This window comes from Manis javanica, chromosome 10 (genome assembly GCF_040802235.1).
Source record: "Manis javanica isolate MJ-LG chromosome 10, MJ_LKY, whole genome shotgun sequence".
NCBI classification, from domain to species: Eukaryota; Metazoa; Chordata; class Mammalia; order Pholidota; family Manidae; genus Manis; species Manis javanica.
This window is the reverse complement of record NC_133165.1, coordinates 52,804,588-52,824,285: the sequence shown is the minus strand read 5'-3', so window position 1 is coordinate 52,824,285 and position 19,698 is coordinate 52,804,588. Positions and strand designations below refer to the sequence as shown.

Genomic DNA, 19,698 nt, shown 5'->3' with positions numbered 1-19,698 from the left:
CTCTCCACCCACCACTTCCTTCTCCACCCTCCTGTGCCTGCTCAGTGCCTGGTGGGCTGATCCCCAAAGTCTGCAGCCTTGGCTCCATTGTCTGTTGGATTTAGGCAAGGCTTGGCCAATGGAGAGCCCTCAGGGGACAGGAGAGGGATTGCAGGGCTTTTTTCCTCTCCCTACCTGTTTGGCCCTGGGCCTCTGGTGGTAGCTGCCTTCCTCCTGAACACAATTCTTGCTCTACTGTGGTTCTAATTCTCATTGTCCCTTTATCCCTATGGGTCACAGTGGCTTCCCTCTGAGTCTACCCACATCTCACTTCTGTAGGTAGCCCCTTTATTAAAGCCTCTTTCTTTAAACATGGGAGTGAACTCTTTATCTCCTGCTAGAATTCTAACCAGTCCTTACATCCCTACATTATCCCCTCTCAGACACCAGGTGGTCCCAAAATACAACTCATTTACTCAACCTAATTTCCTGAATGCTATTTACTGATGACAGTATTATTACATGGAATACACACACACACATACATACATACATACATATATATATATATTAGACATGAAAATACTTCAGAAACTATAATGTTTTAAGCAATTGTAAGAAATTAACAAGAATAATAATAGTAATATTTTAGGATCATCAGTGAGTTTATATACCATTGCCCTCTGGGAAGAATACAAAATGGTTTTTATCAGAGATTTATCTTTATGGGTACTGTATTTAGAGGCTCACAAATAATTTTAATGATGTGAAAAGGCACTCAGTAGCACCTAACTGTATGGACAATGGGAGAATTGGCTTTACCCCATTTTGTCCCACTCAGTGGTAGGTTCCATGGTCTTAGAAGCAACCTGGAATATACATGATGGACATCTAAGGAATGTGAGCTGCTCTTTGCCATGATAGTACAACAGAAATCCTTTAACATCTTGGGGGAGAAGGGTAAATGCTTAGGGAGAGTACTCTGGATTGTGTTCTAGGATTCAGATAGACGGTGGTGCCTGCATGCAGTAGGTGCTCACAGTTTGATGAATGAATGAAACATTCTCACAATAAGTATCCTCTCCAAAATTAATTCCTACTAGCATCTAAAATCACAGCTTATTATAAAACAATAGAAGTCCAAATATGATTGGGCTGTTTTTACTTTCAGGTGCTCAAAATTTGAGTCAAAACTTGAGGGCTACAACAAGGAGCTAGAAGGATTTAGGAAACGTGAAGTGATGTCTACAGAAGAAATGAAGAACAGTGTTGAAAAGCTTCATGAGCTTTCAAAGAACCTAGAGCAAGCACTGGTGGAATTTGAGGTTTGGGGCCTCGGGGTCTTGAAATGGGGACTTATGATTCAATATTGTTTGGTTGGTTCTGGTTCTTGGTTTTGTATTTTCCTAACATCACCTGTCAAGTAGAGTATTGATGGACCAGTTCTTTTATTGGTACTTTCAGCTATCTTTTTCCACACCCCTACACTAACCAGCTTTTGTTAGTCATTGAGTAAACAAAGAAGAAATTAAAATAGAATAATTGCTCACATATATTGAGCATTTACTATGTGCTTGACAGTGTCCAAATAGCTTCATGTGCAACATACAACTTAGTGTCCATAACAGACCTTTGGGGTAGGTACTGTTATTGTCTCCATTTATCCCTATTAAAATGAGAGAACTAAGGCTTAAAGAAGCTAAGTAACTTGCTCTGAAGGTCAATTAGTAAGTTCTTTAACCATTCAAGTTTTTTTTCTCCACCCCTAACCATGAAAATTTTAACCTTTGAAGCAAATCAGCCCAAGAAAGCAACATCATGTAAACAGCTGAAATACATATGACAGTTGTGAAAATGGGGATGTGGATATGGTACAGTGGAAGCAATGAGGATGGGACTAGTAGCAAATTATCCTTGAGTTTTACCCAACTGCATCTCAGCTGCCACAGCCCTCAGAAGTAGCAGACCTTCTTACTAGATAGAGCCCATGCCTTATTTTCCTCTCTTGCTCTCCAGCACCTTTCTCAACTTGGCTTTCAAAGCACTGAGGAACTTGCTGTGGTGGCTTCTGGGTTCAGGAAACCACCTACCAAATAAACAGTATCTTCTTTTGTCCTGCAGTCAATCAATAAGGAGGAGGATCTGTTGGAAAAGGAGAAGAGCACTTTCCCTCTCTTGCAAACTATATTGACCAACAAAGTGCCTTACGAGCAATTGTGGGTGACAGCCTATGAATTCAGCATCAAGTCAGAGGAGTGGATGAATGGTATGTTTTGGTCTCACTCTTCTGGGACAGGATGGGAATAGGAGTGGATCCAACCCAGGCAGTTCTGAAATAAGGTTTGGACTTCAGATTCTGGCTGGATGTTTTATCATATTCTGATACTCTGAATTAAGCCAGCCACAGTCAAATTTATCATGTAATGATGATGGAAGGTTGGGATCAAAGAGCCAGACCTACTGCCAGGGTGAAATAGAACAGGCAGTCACCTAAAGCCATGGATTGGGTAGTGACTCAGAAGCAGATGGTGGAAGAATAAAATGGCAGCACCACTATTGTGCTGCTTCAAGAAAGGCCAGAGTGCCATAGATATCTGTAAACTACTACTTTTTGTCTAGATCCTGGAGACTAGAAAGGTATTGAGGAGGTAGAGTCAACAGGACTATGATTGATCTAATAAGGGCAGGGGGCAAACAGAGAGGGAGGAACCTAGGGTGTCTTCCAGATTACTAGCCCAGTCAGTTTGGTGAATATTGCCATCACTGAACAAGAAAAGTGTTGGATTTGTTGGGAAAATATCCATCAATTTGAATATACTGAGTTTGAGGTATATGCAAACATCCAAATGGGAATATTAATTAGCATTTGAATATATTAGTACAGAGTTAAATTACAGCTTTGAGGGGGATTTATATTGTGGAATAATTAATGTGTAAGTTATAATTAAAACCCTGAATGACATCACCTGGGAAGAGTGTATATGAACAGAGAAAAAATCCTGAGACTCTTAGGGTTGAGCCTTTAGTTTGTTTCCAGTGCTTCAGTATTATAAACACAACTGTGATGAACATCTTTGTGACAATTTTCTGGATATAGTGATCATTTTCGTAGGATAAATTCCAAAAAGTGAGATAGCTAGGTCAAACAGTATGTAATGAAAATTACTGGAATTTTAAAAAGTGCTTTTGTTGTTATTTTCTTCTAGAAGAGTTATGTTTTAATTTATTATTCCTCTAGCAGTATTTAAGAGTGCCTGTTGTTTACACTGTCAGTAAATCTGGGAAATAATAGCTTTGAAAACTTTTTTGTTGATGGGATATTGTAAATGATATTTTCTTTTTCACTTTTATAAAGTATTATTTCCTTTTAATTGAAGTTCTTGGGAGTGTCCATATAAATAATCATATAATCTGGAAAACTGAGACATTTTATTTCTTCTTTTCCAATCTGTGTGCCTTCTATTTCTTTTTTATGCCCTATTGTATTGTCAGGGACTTTAGTATGATCTTGAATAGGATTTATGGGAGTGAATATCCTTGCCTTATTCCTGATCTTAGGGAAAAAAATTTAATCTTTCACCATTAAAGATAAGGGAGTGGGTTTTTTTGTGTGTCTTTTAAAACCACTTTATTGTAGTGTGATTGACATGTACATAGTAAATGTATACAAAATTATGTTAGTGTAGGTTTTTCACAGATGCCCTTTTTCAGACTGAGTAAGCTCCCTACTCTTCCTAGTTTGTTTAGAGGTTTTAATCATGAATTCATACGAATTTTGTCAGGTGCTTTTTCTGAATAATTGACATTATCATGCTATTTTTCCTTCTTTAGCCTATTAGTGTGGTATATTACATTGTTTGATTTTCAAATATTAAGCCAACCTTGCATTCCTAGGATAAATCCCAATTGGGAAAGATGTAATTATTCTTTTGATATGTTACATGGAAGGCGTGCACATTTGTTTTCTTTTTCTTTTAAAAATATTTTAATTTTTGATTACTAAACAAAAATTTTGGGTTGATGAAGCATGTTATATTAGTGAAACTTTATTTAGTCTTAGTAGTCCTGAAAGAAAAGTGTTTTTGAGTAAATTAGCAACATCATGATGCAAGAGTTAGTACTACTATGAAATATCCAAGGGGAAGGAAGCAGCAACATGGAAAAATTTTGACTGAAAGTGAAACCCAAATGCTAAGGGATCCCGTTTATAAAAGAAAAGGAGGAGAAGGAAATCCAAGTTTTGGAGTACTTTTTTTCAGGAAGAGTCACAAGGTCCATATTATTTAAATCTTTCTTGGGAGTTGTATTAACAATTTTACTCTGGATGGAGCACTTTTTTTTTTAAGGAGGTATCATTCTTTGTTTTTAGAATAGTCTATTTTTGAATAACTTCAAACTGACATGAAAGTTGCCAGAACTGTACAAAGAACTCCCATGTCCCCATTCACTCACATTCTTTGCTTGTTCATATTTCACAGCATTTGTGGAACACCTTTTAGTGCTTCTACAATAGCATCTATAAGCAATGCTAACAATTGATTCCCTAACTGCACTTGCATCATATGCCAGGCATTAAGTTAGCCACTTTACTTATCTCACTTTATTTACACAGTCACCTTCCAAGGTATCCACCGTTACCACTGTATCACAAGTGGTACTGTTGAGGCTTAGGAAATTCAGGTAAATATGCCCATGGTTTCACTGGCTAAACAGAGTTTTCAGATCCAGACTCAAGTCCAAAGCCTGTGCTTGTTTCAATATCCATACCATTGGCACAGTTCCAAATTCAGGGAATTAAAGGTACATATGATTAACATGTATTTAGTGATCTCACCCTTCCTGCACCCCATGTCTTCTATTTCAGGACCTGTCTTCTTACTGAATGCTGAGGCAGTTGCAGAGGAAATTGGGAATATGTGGAGGACAATATATAAATTGACCAAGACTCTTATTGATGTGCCTGCACCCAGGCGCTTGGCGGAGAATGTGAAAATCAAGATTGATAAATTCAAGAAGCACATACCTATCCTCAGCATTTCCTGCAACCCAGGAATGAAAGACCGGCACTGGCAGCAGGTGCCTGTCACTGTCCACCCCAGCCAGCCCAGCCCACACGTGGTCCTGGTAGCCCTTTGGAAGGCAGGAACCATTACTGTGTCAAGGTTCTCCTTTCTGAAAGGAGTCTCTACTTGGGCCAAGGGGGTAGTAATGGGATTGAAAAACTTTTATAGGAAGGGAGCAGGCAGGATATGGGAGGAACTGCCTCCCCACATAAACAGATTTACCCTTTTCTTTGGGAATGCCATTGCTGATGGTTGAGTTTTGTTCCAGCCAGTGGCCACGAAGGTTTTCCTTTGCAACTGGCTGCTGAGGGTCCTACAGGGTGATAAGTGTGTTGAATTACAGTGGGAGGGGCCTTTGATGTGTTCCAGACTTAGGACACACTAAAGAGAGAGCTGTACCTTTGCCTACGGCTCCTATTAATGCCAGATGATTCCTGCGTGGGCTGACTGTGGTGTGGAGCTTCATGGTCCAATAGGCTATGTTCATAAATAATTTTGCACTCTTCTTTCAGTCCTTTGAGTCTATAAATGAGAATAATAAATATTCTCCCTAAAAATAGTCAGGATTATATAAGCAACCAAGTGTGAGGGTGATAAGTGTTGTGTGAACGCTAAGCAGAAAAAAGAAAATTCACTGTGTTTCTAAAATAATCATCACATTCAATGGCTATGAATGACCTTGAAATCCCTGTCCTATATCAGGGAGTTGCTCTATATGAAAGTGGAAATGAAACTGGCTCTCCATGGATAGATTCCTCTCTGATTAGGCCTGGAATTCCCTCTCTCAGAACCATGCCTAAGACTGAGGACATTGCCTGTGGAAGGAGCCAATCTGAGAGCACACCCATACCTTCTAGAAGAATGGAGTCCCAGCAGAGTGGCTAGGAAAATTTTAATCTCCCTGGGAAGACAAAGATCTTGATATGTGAGAGATTCAGGACTTTTCTGTAGAGAGGAGCTGCTTTTTATTCCCCAGAAAGCCTTGAAACTCAAGACCTAAGCAAAGGATGTAAAGAAGGTAACCTGGTCTTGGGCTGCCCCAGCAAAGGGGTCTGCCCAGAGGCAGATGCTCTCACTCGGTGCTCATAGGGTGGCCCTCCATGGACCTAGCCTGACTAAACTTTGACCCTCTTGGAGGGTAGGGAGGCTGGTCTCTGTCCTTACATGGGATGGTACTGTAGAAGGTGCCCTCATTAATGGTGCTTAACTAACCCTCTGGGGGACTCAGAAAGCCATCCCCTCCACCTGGTGCTTTCCCCACGAGGACACTATTTTCCCACCTTAAATGGTTGGGCACCTTAAAAATTCCAACCATTCCTAGACATTCATAATTCTTATTTGTAGACCACTTAGATGGCCAGATTAGGAAAAAATATTCCTTAGAATTGATAATGATACCTAAAACATTAAGTACCAACTATGCACTGAATACTGTGTTACATATTTTTTGTGGATTCTCTCATTTTATCCTCCCCAAAACACTTTGAAGTAGGGACTTTTATTATCTCCATTTCACAGATAAGAAAACTGAGGCTTAGAGAAATGAACTAGATTGTCATGTGGCTGGTATATGGTGGGAGACAGACTGAAATCTAGGTTTGACTCAGCCTAGATGGTTGAAAAGGGAACAAGAAATAATCAGGTCAGAGGAAAGGAGTGGATAGGAGGGGGCAGTGTGCCATAGGTAGGAGTGGAATGCAGTCCCAGGATGGTGGCTTCTCAGTAGTGAGCCCCTGAAGGGGAAGCCCCATGGTCTGAATAGTTAAAGGTGAGCTCAGAATGGACAGAGGCCTTCAGATACTCTCAGGGCTGCCCCCACTCAGAGCCCCTTCCTGCCTGCATTGTAGGTCAAACCACAAACCACCCCAGTGACAGCACGAGGCTTGGGGAAGCCATTCTCTGCCCTAATGTCTAACTCAGGAGATACGCTTGCACAGATTCTGGCTCTGATGGGGTTCTGAAAGCTAAACCACCTGTAACTCTCAAGCCTATAACAGGAATCTTCTGGGGTCATGGGTTGGGTGTACTGCAGTTTCATAGACTTTACTGCTATCAGCAAAGGGGTTGCTACTGTGGTTTAAAACAAGATGAAACTAGGTAACATTTGACCTCAAAGAAATCACAATGATATGAACCAAAGCTGGCCCTCTAGGGCAGTTACTGCCTAATTGAAATATACTACAAAGTGTATGTGTGATTTTAAGTTTCTAATAACCATATTTTTAAAAGTTTAAGTAGGTGAAATTTTACAACTAGGTCTTATTTAACCAAGCATATTCAAAATATTATCATTTGTATAGGTAATCAATAATACAAAGTGTGAGCTCTCACATTACATTTTCATACTAAGTCTTTGAAATGTGATGTGCTTTTACACTTACAGCACATTTTGATTTGTACTAGACTCATTTCCACTTCTGAATAGTCACAAGGGGCTAGCAGCTTCCTATTGGACAGTGTGGCTCTAGATTTTTAGAATTAGAAACCAGATGCTTTGTTATACTTTCAGGTATTAGAGAATAAATGAAAGGCCATGGTGACCAGGAACAGCTGTACAAATTGTACACTGCACAACTCTAGGGAATGCTACTTTTGTGCACTATAGTGTGAACTGTACTTCCTGGAGTAATGCAGTATGTAACCTACACACGTACATAGAAGAAGACCTGTGAGAAACACTAGAATGTAATGGATAAGAGCTTTACAGTCAGAACTGGTTCCATGTTCTAACCCTGTTTTTTATTGGCTGAATTGTCTTGGACAAGATACTTCATTTCTTTACCTCAGTTTCCTTATATGTAACATGGGAATAATAATACATTAGTCTCTTCCCTATCATATTGGGAGGATGAAATTAATGCATAAAGCTCTTAAAACAATGCCTACTACATGGTAAACCCCCAATAAATGTTATTTTTATTATATCCTTTTCCTTAGTGGTCCTCCAGCTATCCTCAGCCCAGATTGGAAGCCATCTGAATGAGCTGGTTCGCTTCTGTTTTCACTCCATAAGTACTTATTGACACCTACTAAATGCCAGGCCCCAGGGACATGTGGCTACACAAGACAGAACGTGATGCAGCTCTCATGTCCCTTTCTGCTCTGACAGTATGTAGTACTGCCAAAGCTAGATGGAGACAAAACTGGGCTGTCTGAGGTTTTTCACAGAGCCTCATTCCCCTTGGTCCTCTTTCATCTCTTGAGTACATGGAACTCTCATACCACCCAAATCGCTAGGCCTCTGAGAAGTGTTTAGAAGCCATCTAACTGCATTTAAGACCTTTCTCAGGGATATTTTCACATAAAAAATCAGCTTGGGGTAGTATTTACACCAAAGGAATTGGCACAAGTCTAACCTTTCCAACAAGCTAGCATGCTGGGGCGGAAAGGAAGATATTTGTGTCATGGGGAGTCCTTCCTCCTTCCCAGCATCCTCGGATCACTCAGTTTGGGGGTCTGCCTGTCCTATATACTCATTACTTCCTCCTTTTACTCAGCAAACACTGCAGTTCCTGTCATGGACCAGGTTTTTCACTAGGCCCCAAGAGCACAAAAACAAGTCAGATCCTATCCCAGCCCGCAAGGTGATCACAAAGTTGCTCTGTGCTGAGTGCTGGTCAGAGACCAACCCCCAGGAAACCAAATATAATGCAGTGAGGTTTCAGGCTACCTTCTGAGTCTGTAGATATGCACTGCCATTTCGAGAGCCACTAGCCTATATATAGCTGTTTAAGTAAAATTAAATAAAAATGAAATATTAGTTCCTCAGTCACCCTAGCCACATTTCCCCAGTGCTCAGCAGCAGAATGTGATTGGTGACTACTGTTTGGGACAGCGCAGAATAGAACATTTCCATCATCATGGATGGTCTGCTCGCTGCCAGTACCTTCGAAGGTACACACTCATTTTCGTCTTTTCTTTGCAGATCAGTCAGATTGTTGGTTGTGAAATTAAGCCTACTGAAACGACTTGCCTCTCAAATATGCTGGAATTTGGAATCGGCAAATTCATTGACAAGTAAGGCTCCTCCTTTTATTTAGGAAGTTTTTTGGTCATAGTATCTGTTAAGTTCCCACAAGGGTATGACTGGCCTCATATCAAGCCATTTTTCTCCTGGTTCAAGGTAACCTAAGAATTTTTAGTAACCTCCACTTCTGGTGATTAGCCACTGGTGAAGCTTTTATTTCCAACTGCAGAGTTAATGACAGACTATGACTAGAAAATGAGTCAGATTTTATTTTGAAGCTTTTATTTCCAACTGCAGAGTTAATGACAGACTATGACTAGAAAATGAGTCAGATTTTATTTCAAAGGGACATTTAAAAAAATCTTGGACCTGATCTCCAAGTCCAGTTCTCTGTGACTTTGGGTAAAACCACTTAACCTTTCTGGACCTCGTTTTCCTCTTTTTTAAATAAACAAACAATGATAACAAACAGCAGAGGCTCTTTGAGCTCTAAAAAGTCCATGAAACTTTGTCTAATGAAAGATCTCTACACCAGCTTTCTCCTCTTCTCCAAATGACCCTGGAGTATGTGTGCAACAATATATACTTTTTGACTTGCTGTTTTTAGGATCAGAGATCCTCTGGACCCTGTTTCTTTGTCCACACTTTCTTCAGAAACAGAGATAGGGAGATGTCCAGAGAACCTGTTAGGCAGCTGTGTTCAGGTCTAACTCAACATGTATGCTTCTCAGAGCATGGCCCAGGCCAGCTGCAGCAGCATCACATGAGAACTTGTTAGAAATGCACCTTTTCAAAAGCTCCCTTCCACTGAATCAGAAGTTCTGGGGGGTGGATCTTGCAATCTGTATTGTCCAGGTCAGCGCTGTCTAATGCTGGAGGCTTATGTGACTATTGAGACCTTGAAATGTAACTATTCTAAATCAGATGTGCTGGAAGTATAAAATACAAGATGGGTTTGAAAGGCTTATTTTTAAAAATGCAAAATATCTAATAAGTTTTAATATTGATTACATCTTAAAGTGATATTCTGGATATACTGCATTAAAATAAATTATTAAAAATTTCAGCTGTTTCTTTTTACTTTTTTAAAAATATGGTTATGAGAAACTTTAAAACAACATGTGGTTCACATATTTCAAATGGACAGTGCTGCTCCAGGTGACAGTGATGCACACTGGAGTTTCAGGTCCCCTTCTCCATATGGAGGCAGAATGGGTCTAATCTAAGGTTCCTCAGTCCCCAAATCTCTCTACCCCATAAATACTACAGTGCCCTACCCCCCAGCGATACCACCATTACCACCCTCTTTAAGGAGCAAGCCTATAGATGCATGCATATCTACCAGGTCTAGGTTACTTTATTAAGAGACCCCATTTTCTCCCAATAAGATGTTTCTAAGAAATACCAGTTGTTGAACATTTGTGATGCACCAAGCATTTTATAAACAGTAACCAGGGTATCCATCACAATAACCTGATGCTCTAGCTAATAATACTATTCACATTTCACAGATTAAATAAGTCAATGAATGATTAGGTAACTAGCCAGAGGCCATAGCTATAACTGAAAGAATGAAGACCTGAGCCCAGACTGACTGACTGATCCACAGCCTTAATCATTACTCTTTACTGCCTAAAAAACAACCCCTCTCAGGAGACAGATACCTAGCAGTACCCAGCAACTCTGCTGCTCTCTGTGCCGATGTGCTCGACTGTGACAAATCCAGAAGTGGTAATGCTGTGGCCAAGTTGTTTACCTCTGATGCTTTAGTCTCCTTATCTGTAAGATGGGAAGAATAATAGTAGCTGATTATAGTTATTGTAAGGATTATGAGATAAAGCATAGAACCTAAACTGATTTTAGTCCAAGTCCTCAACTGCCTTGTCCTGGTGGGGTGTGACGTTCCCTGTCTGCCACCATCCTGTAGTTAATACAGCTTTATCACAGCCCACATTTACTGAGCTTCTTTAGCTCATCTGGATAAGGGCAGCTCTTGATATACTTCCTGGACTCCCAAACTGATCAGTCCCTTCCCTGTTCAATTATTCATATAATTTTAAGTTGTAAGGCATGTCACAAGCATTTTATCTTACTTAATTATACCAACAACCCCTCATAATGGCAGCTGGGGACCTAGGGCCTATCATGGTCATACAGCCAGTCTCCTGAGTTGGCACCTGCCTTTATTCATTGTTCCCTAGGCACACACTCATTTTGGTCATTTCCCAAGCTGATGACCATGCTGCCGAGGTCATGGTCTGTCATTCGGCACTGTCTGTGCCTCCTTCAACTCCCTACATGAGGGTAAGTGAGGGTTCTCAGCTCTGTTTAGTTTGCCCTGTTTGGCTGACCACACAAGAGCAATTCTCTTGTCCTTCTGACAGAAAGGGGAGAAACACACAGTGGGGGAAGAAGAAACACCAGATTAGGAATCAAAAGAACTGGCATCTAGCTCTGTTTCCAGCTCTCTCTAGCTATGTGTGTGGCCTTGGATATGTCATTTGCTTCCTCTGGGCTTCAGTTTTCTGACCTGTAAGTAAAGACCAGCAGTTCTCTTGGACAGTTCAGGATGCAATTAAAAGACTAGTGCTAAGAGGTGGAGCCAAGATGGCAGCGTGAGTAGAGCAGTGGAAATCTCCTCCGAAAACCACATGTATTTTTGAAAATACAACAAATACAACTCTCCCTAAAAGAGAGACCAGAAGACACAGGACAACAGCCAGACTACATCCACACCTGCGAGAACCCAGTGCCTCACAAAGGGGGTAAGATACAAGCCGTGGCCTGGCGGGACCCGAGCACCCCTCACCCCAGCTCCCAGCAGGAGTAGAGGAGTCGGAGCGGGGAGGGAGAGGGAGCCCAGGACTGCTAAACACCCAGCCCCAGCCATCCACACCAAAGCGCAGGCACACAGTGCTTGCGTGGGGTGCTGGAAACTAGGGAAACAGGACAGTAAGACCTGTGAGTGGGTCCCCACAGCTGGCGCCCCAGGGACAAAGAAAAGCGAGTGCTTTTTGAAAGTCTTAAAGGGACAGGGACCCCACACCAGGACGGAAGTGTTCCGGGACACTCAGCCCAGCAGCTGGGAATCCCAGGGAACTCTGGGCACCCTAACTCCCTGTGCAGCAGGGCAGCTTGGAGGCCCCTCACAGAGATAAACAGCCTCCCAGCCGTTTCCCCTCCCACACGGCTCCACCATATCGGAACAGCAGCCAGAGGCAGGTCATGCTCACAGCAACTGCGGAGCGAAACTCCATAGTGGCCGGGCAAGAATCAGAGGCCCTGTCTGCGCACAACTGCCCAGCACAAGCCACTAGAGGTCGCTGTTCTCCCAAGAGAGGAAGGCCATAAACCAATAAGAAGGGATGTTCTGCCAGCTGTCACTCGCCCCAGCTATGCAAACTATCTCTATCACCATGAAAAGGTAGAATCTGAGACAGACAAAAATCACAGAGGCAACACCTGAGAAGGAGACAGACCTAACCAGTCTTCCTGAAAAATAATTGAAAATAAAAATCATAAACATGCTGACAGAGATTCAGAGAAATATACAAAAGCTAAGGGATGATGTCCAGAGGGAGATTACAGAAGTTAAACAATCTCTGGAAGCATTTATAAGCAGAATGGATAAGATGCAAGAGACCGTTGATGGAATAGAAACCAGAGAACAGGAACGCATAGAAGCTGACACAGAGAAAAATAAAAGGATCTCCATGAATGACTGAGAACTGTGTGACCAATCCAAAAGGAAAAATATCCGCATTATAGGGGTACCAGAAGAAGAAGAAAGAGAAAAATGGATAGAAAGTGTCTTCTGATAGAAGAAATAATTTCTGAGAACTTCCCCAAACTGGGGGAGGAAATAGTTGCTCAGACTATGGAACTACACAGAACTCCCAACAGAAAGGACCCAAAGAGGACAACACCAAGACACATAATAATTAAAATGGCAAAGATCAAGGACAAGGACAGAGTATTAAAGGCAGCCAGAGAGAGAAAAAAGATCACCGACAAAGGAAAACCCATCAGGCTATCATCAGACTTCTCAACAGAAACCGTACAGGCCAGAAGAGAATGGCATGATATACTTAATGCAATGAAACAGAAGGGCCTTGAACCAAGGATACTGTATCTGGCACGACTATGATTTAAATATGAAGGAGGGATTAAACAATTCCCAGACAAGCAAAAGTTGAGGGAATTTGCCTCCCACAAACCACCTCTACAGGGTATTTTAGAGGGACTGCTCTAGATGGGAGCACTCCTAAAAAGAGCACAGAACAAAACACCCAACATATGAAGAATGGAGGAGGAGGAATAAAAAGGGAGAGAAATAATCATCAGGCTGTGTTTATAATAGCTCAATAAGTGAGTTAAGTTAGACAGTAAGGTAGTAAAGAAGCTAACCTTGAACCTTTCGTAACCACGAATCTAAAGCCTGCAATGGCAATAAGTACATATCTTTCAATAATCACCCTAAATGTAAATGGACCGAATGCACCAATCAAAAGACACAAAGTAACAGAATGGATAAAAAAGCAAGACACATATATATGCTACTTACAAGAGACTCACCTCAAACCTAAAGACATGCACAGATTAAAAGTCAAGGGATTGAAAAAGATATTTCATGCAAACAATAGAGAGAAAAAAGCACATGTTGCAATACTACTATCAGACAAAATAGACTTCAAAACAAACAAAGTAACAATAGATAAAGAAGGACACTACATAATGATAAAGGGCTCAGCCTGCAGGAGGATATAACCATTATAAACATATATACATGCAATACAGGAGCACCAACACATGTGAAACAAATACTAACAGAATTAAAGGAGGAAATAGAATGCAATGCATTCATTTTGGGAGATGTTAACACACTACTCACTCCAAAGGACAGATCCACCAGACAGAAAATAAGTAAGGACACAGAGACTCTGAACAACATACTAGAACAAATGGACCTAATAGACATCTATAGAACTCTACATCCAAAAGCAGCAGGATACACATTCTTCTCAAGTGCACATGGAACATTCTCCAGAATAGACCACATACTAGGCCACAAAAAGAGCCTCAGTAAATTCCAAAAGATTGAAATCCTACCAACCAAGTTTTCAGAGCACAAAGGTATAAAACTAGAAATAAATTGTACAAAGAAAGCAAAAAGGCTCACAAACACATGGAGGCTTAACAACATGCTCCTAAATAATCAATGAATCAATGACCAAATTAAAATGGAGATCCAGCAATATATGGAAACAAATGACAACAACACAAAGCCCCAACTTCTGTGGGATGCAGCAAAATCAGTCTTAAGAGGAAAGTATATAGTAATCCAGGCATATTTAAAGAAGGAAGAACAATCCCAAATGAATAGTCTAATGTCACAATTATCAAAATTGGAAAAATAAGAACAAATGAGACCTAAGATCAGCAGACAAGGGACATAATAAAGATCAGAGAAGAAATAAATAAAGAAGAATAAAACAATAAAAAAATCAATGAAACCAAGAGCTGGTTCTTTGAGAAAATAAACAAAATAGATAAGCCTCTAGCAAGACTTACTAAGAGAAAAAGAGAGTCAACACACATCAACAGAGTCATAAATGAGAAAGGAAAAATCACGACCGACCCCACAGAAATACAAAGAATTATTAGAGAATACTATGAAAACCTATATGCTAACAAGCTGGAAAACCTAGAAGAAATGGACAACTTCCTAGAAAAATACAACCTTCCAAGACTGACCCAGAAAGAAACAGAAAATCTAAACAGACCAATTACCAGCAAAGAAATTGAAGTGGTAAGCAAAAAACTACCCAGGAAGATAACCACTGGGCCAGATGGATTTACTTCGGAATTTTATCAGACATACAGAGAAGACATAATACCCATTCACCTTAAATTTTTCCAAAAAATAGAAGAGGAGGGAATACTTCCAAACTCATTCTATGAAGCCAACATCACCCTAACACTGAAACCAGGCAAAGACCCCACCAAAAAAGAAAACTACAGACCAATATCCCTGATGAACGTAGATGCAAAAATACTCAACAAACTATTAGCAAACTGAATTCAGAAATACATCAAAAGGATCATACACCATGACCAAGTGGGATTCATCCCAGGGATGCAAGGATGGTACAACATTTGAAAGTCCATCAACATCATCCACCACATCAACAAAAAGAAGGACAAAAACTACATGATCATCTCCATAGATGCTGTAAAAGCATTTGACAAAATTCAACATCCATTCATGATAAAAACTCTCAACAAAATGGGTATAGAGGACAAGTACCTCAACATAAGAAATGCCATATATGATAAACCCACAGCCAACATCATATTTAACAGCGAGAAGCTGAAAGCTTTTCCTCTGAGACTGGAAACAAAACAGGGATGCCCACTCTCCCCACTGTTATTTAAGGTAGTACTGGAGGTCCTAGCCACGGCAAATAGACCAAACAAAGAAATACAAGGAATCCCGATTGGTAAAGAAGTTAAACTGTTACTGTTTGCAGATGACATGATATTGTACATAAAAAACCCTAAAGACTCCACTCCAAAACTATTAGAACTAATATCTGAATACAGCAAAGTTGCAGGATACAAAATTAACACACAGAAATCTGTGGCTTTCCTATACACTAACAATGAACTAATAGAAAGAGAAATCAGAACAACGATTCCATTCACAATTGCATCAAAAAGAATAAAATACCTGGGAATAAACGTAACCAAGAAAGTGAAAGACCTATACCCTGAAAATTATAAGATACTCTTAAGACAAATTAAAGAGAACACTAACAAATGGAAACTCATCCCATGCTCCTGGCTAGGAAGAATTAATATCGTCAAAATGGCCATCCTGCCCAAAGCAATATACAGATTTGATGCAATCCCTATCAAATTATGAACAGCATTCTTCAATGAACTGAAACAAATAGTTCAAAAATTCATATGGAAACACCAAAGACCCCAAATAGCCAAAGCAATCCTGAGAAGGAAGAATAAAGTGGGGCGATCTTGCTCCCCAACTTCAAGCTCTACTACAAAGCCACAGTAATCAAGACAATTTGGTACTGGCACAAGAACAGAGCCACAGACCAGTGGAACAGAACAGAGACTCCAGACATTAACCCAAACATATATGGCCAATTAATATATGATAAAGGAGCCATGGACATACAATGGGGAAATGACAGTCACTTCAACAGATGGTGCTGGCAAAACTGGACAGCTACAAGTAAGAGAATGAAACTGGATCACTCTCTAACCCCATACGTGAAAGTAAATTCGAAATGGATCAAAGACCTGAATGTAAGTCATGAAACCATAAAACTCTTAGAAAAAACAGGCAAAAATCTCATGGACATAAACATGAGTGACTTCTTCATGAACATATCTCCCCGGGCAAGGGAAACAAAAGCAAAAATGAACAAGTGAGACTATATCAAGCTAAAACTTCTCTACAGCAAAGGACACCATCAATAGAACAAAAAGGTATCCTACAGTATGGGAGAATATATTCATAAATGACAGATCTGGTAAGGGGTTTACATCCAAAATATATAAAGAGCCCACACACCTCAACAAACAAAAAGCAAATAATCCAACTAAAAGATGGGCAGAGGAGCTGAACAGACAGTTCTCCAAAGAAGAAATTCAGATGGCCAACAGACACATGAAAAGATGCTCCACATTGCTTGTCACCAGAGAAATGCGAATTAAAACCACAATGAGATATTACCTCATACCAGTAAGGATCGCCATCATCGAAAAGCAATCAACAACAAATGTTGGCAAGGTTGTGGAGAAAGGGGAACCCTCCTACACTGCTGGTGGGAATGTAAATTAGTTCTACCATTGTGGAAAGCAGTATGGAGGTTCCTCAAAATGCTCAAAATAGAAATACCATTTGACCCAAGAATTCCACTTCTAGGAATTTACCCTAAGAATGCAGCACTCCAGTTTGAAAAAGACAGACGCACCCCTATGTTTATTGCTGCACTATTTACAATAGCCAAGATATGGAAGCAACCTAAGTGTCCATCAGTAGATGAATGGATAAAGAAGATGTGGTACGTATGTACTCAGGCATAAGAAAAAAGCAGATCCTACCATTTGCAAAAACATGGATGGAGCTAGAGGGTATTATGCTCAGTGAAATAAGCCAGGCAGAGAAAGACAAGTACCAAATGATTTCACTCATACATGGAGTATAAGAACAAAGGAAAACTGAAGGAACAAAACAGCAGCAGAATCACGGAACCCAAGAATGGACTAACAGTTACCAAAGGGAAAAGGACTGGGGAGGATGGGTGGGAAGGGAGGGACAAGGGCAGGGAAATAAAAAGGGGGCCTTACGATCAGCATGTAGTGTGTGGGGGGCACGGGGAGGGGTGTACAACACAGAGAAGACAAGTAGTGATTTTACGTCTTCCTACTACGCTGATGAACAGTGACTGTGAAGGGGTATGTGGGGGGGAATTGGTGAAGGGGGGAGCCTAGTAAACAATGTTATTCATCTAATTGTAGATTAATGATACCAAAATAAAATAAAAATAAAAAAAGACGAGTGCTGAGCAGAGAGAATTATGCCTCCTTCTTCCAAGAACGTAAGTATACCTGGACTTAGGACCCAGAGCTCCATGTAGAAACAGGAAAGAAATTTGTCTTCCCCATCTCTCCTTCCCTCTCCCTTTCTGTGGAACAGAGGGGCTGTAAACTGATGGATCCAGCATATCAGGAAAATAGCAGGTGTTTTTTTAAAAGGTAGGAACAGAAAGTGGAACAAAAACCATTACATAAATGAACAGAAGTTCTAACATCCGAATAAGAAGTCAGAATAATAGTTCTGGAGAAAATAAGGAAGCAATGGAAATGGAAAAAAAAAAAGAGGTCTTGTTTAAATGGCCTTGAAACAGTGGTTCTCAACTGGCGACAATTTTCTGCCCTCCAGTTACATTTGGCAACATCTGGAAGCATTTTTGGTTGCCAAAACTGGCAAGGGGCGGGGCCCCAGAAAGTTTGCTTCTGGCATCAAGTGGGTAGAGGCCAGGAGGCTGCTGAACGTCTTGCAGTGCCCAGGATGGGATGCCCCCACAGTACAGAAACACCTACCCTATATTAATTTGTCAGGGTTGCTATAGTAAATACAGTAGACTGGGTGGATTAAACAACAGAAATTTGCTTTCTCACAATTCTGGAGGCTTGAAGTCCAAGAGCAAGGTGTTGGCAGGACTGGTTTCTTCCAAAGCCTCTCTTCTTGGCTTGCAGACGCCTGCCTTCTCTCTGTCCTCACTTGGTCTTCCCTCTGTGTGTGTGTGTGTGTGTCCTAACCTCCTTTTTTCAAAAGGACATCAGTTGTATTGGATTGAATTAGAACCTACTTTAATGATTTCATTTTAACTTAACTACCTCTTTTAAGACCCTCTCTCCAAAATAGTATACTGGGGGTTAGGACTTCAACACATGATTTTTGGAGGACACAGTTCAGCCATAACATAGCCTAAAAAGTCACTCGTGTCAAGGGTAAGAAACCCTTCAAAACACTGGAGATAATTGGTATATCTTAGAGGAGAATAGTAAATTTTATTGAAACTAAGGGTTTTCTCTTATGGCTAAGCAGAATTCCTCCTTTGATGTGTTTTCCCTGCCTCTTGTTAATGTTGTCACTGTGTTCTCTCTTTAGACTGGAGCCCATTAATGCAGCTGCCAGTAAAGAATACTCTCTGGAGAAAAACTTGGAGAAAATGAAGTTAAACTGGGTCAACATGACATTCAACTTCATGAAGTACAGGGACACTGTGAGTTCCATGGCCAATTGTCCAGCCCCCTGAGAGTAGTCCCTTTATCATGTAATAGATTACAGAAGGGATTCGTTCAGAATTACAGAATTCACAGAGGAAGAGTGCCTAACATCTTTTTTAAAGAGTTTATTTTTACTGACATATAACATTGTGTATATTTAAGGTATACAACATGTTGATCTAATAAATATATATATTGCAGTATGATTACCACAGCATTAGTGAACACCTCTGTCAGGTCATATAATTATTATTACTTTTTTGTGGTGGGAACAATGAAGATCTAGTCTTTTAAAAACTTTTAAGTTTTTAATTCAGTATTGTTATCTATAATCACTATGCTGTGTGTTAGATGGTTTCCTCCTGGCCGCCTTCCTTTGCCAGTCATCCTCCTGCCCAGACACCACTGGAGGGATGCATTTTTTAATGAGAAAGGCCTTTTGATTAAGAGCAATGAAATTTCTCAATGCAAAGTTGCTGAGCAAGCCTCCCATATTAGTATCTCCCAGGAAGGGTTCCCCAGGACCCTCAGAAGTGTATCTGGATTAAACAATACTTAGCACTTCTTTTTTTTTAAATTTTTTTATTAAGGTACCATTGATACACACCCTTATGAAGGTTTCATATGTAAAAACAATGTGGTTACTACATTCACCCTTATCATCAAGTCTCCACCCATACTCCAATGCAGTCACTGCCCATCAATGCAGCAAGATGCCACAGATCCACTATGTACTTAGCACTTCTAAAAAAAAAAAAAAAATCCAATTGATTCTCCCTGCCTCCCCTCCACCCCCAAATGCCCAGGCATCTGCATTTTTAAGCCACACCTGATTTTTCTAGTGTGCAATACAATTGAGAAGTAAAC

General features: G+C 40.4%; 1 protein-coding gene across 8 annotated transcripts in view; it reads left to right on the top strand.

The window, feature by feature from the left end:
- The window catches only part of DNAH3 (dynein axonemal heavy chain 3), a 216,719-nt gene that overhangs the window by 45,831 nt on the left and 151,190 nt on the right, over positions 1 to 19,698 (top strand). For all 8 annotated transcript variants that reach the window (XR_012122282.1, XM_073215466.1, XM_073215470.1 and 5 more), the window contains 5 exons: positions 1,151 to 1,304; positions 2,101 to 2,245; positions 4,844 to 5,055; positions 8,968 to 9,059; positions 18,713 to 18,827. Coding sequence is in view for 7 of the 8 variants with exons in the window: in XM_073215466.1 (XP_073071567.1) it covers positions 1,151 to 1,304; positions 2,101 to 2,245; positions 4,844 to 5,055; positions 8,968 to 9,059; positions 18,713 to 18,827 (718 nt within the window). In the remaining variant the exon portion in view is untranslated. The remainder of the gene's footprint in view (positions 1 to 1,150; positions 1,305 to 2,100; positions 2,246 to 4,843; positions 5,056 to 8,967; positions 9,060 to 18,712; positions 18,828 to 19,698) is intronic.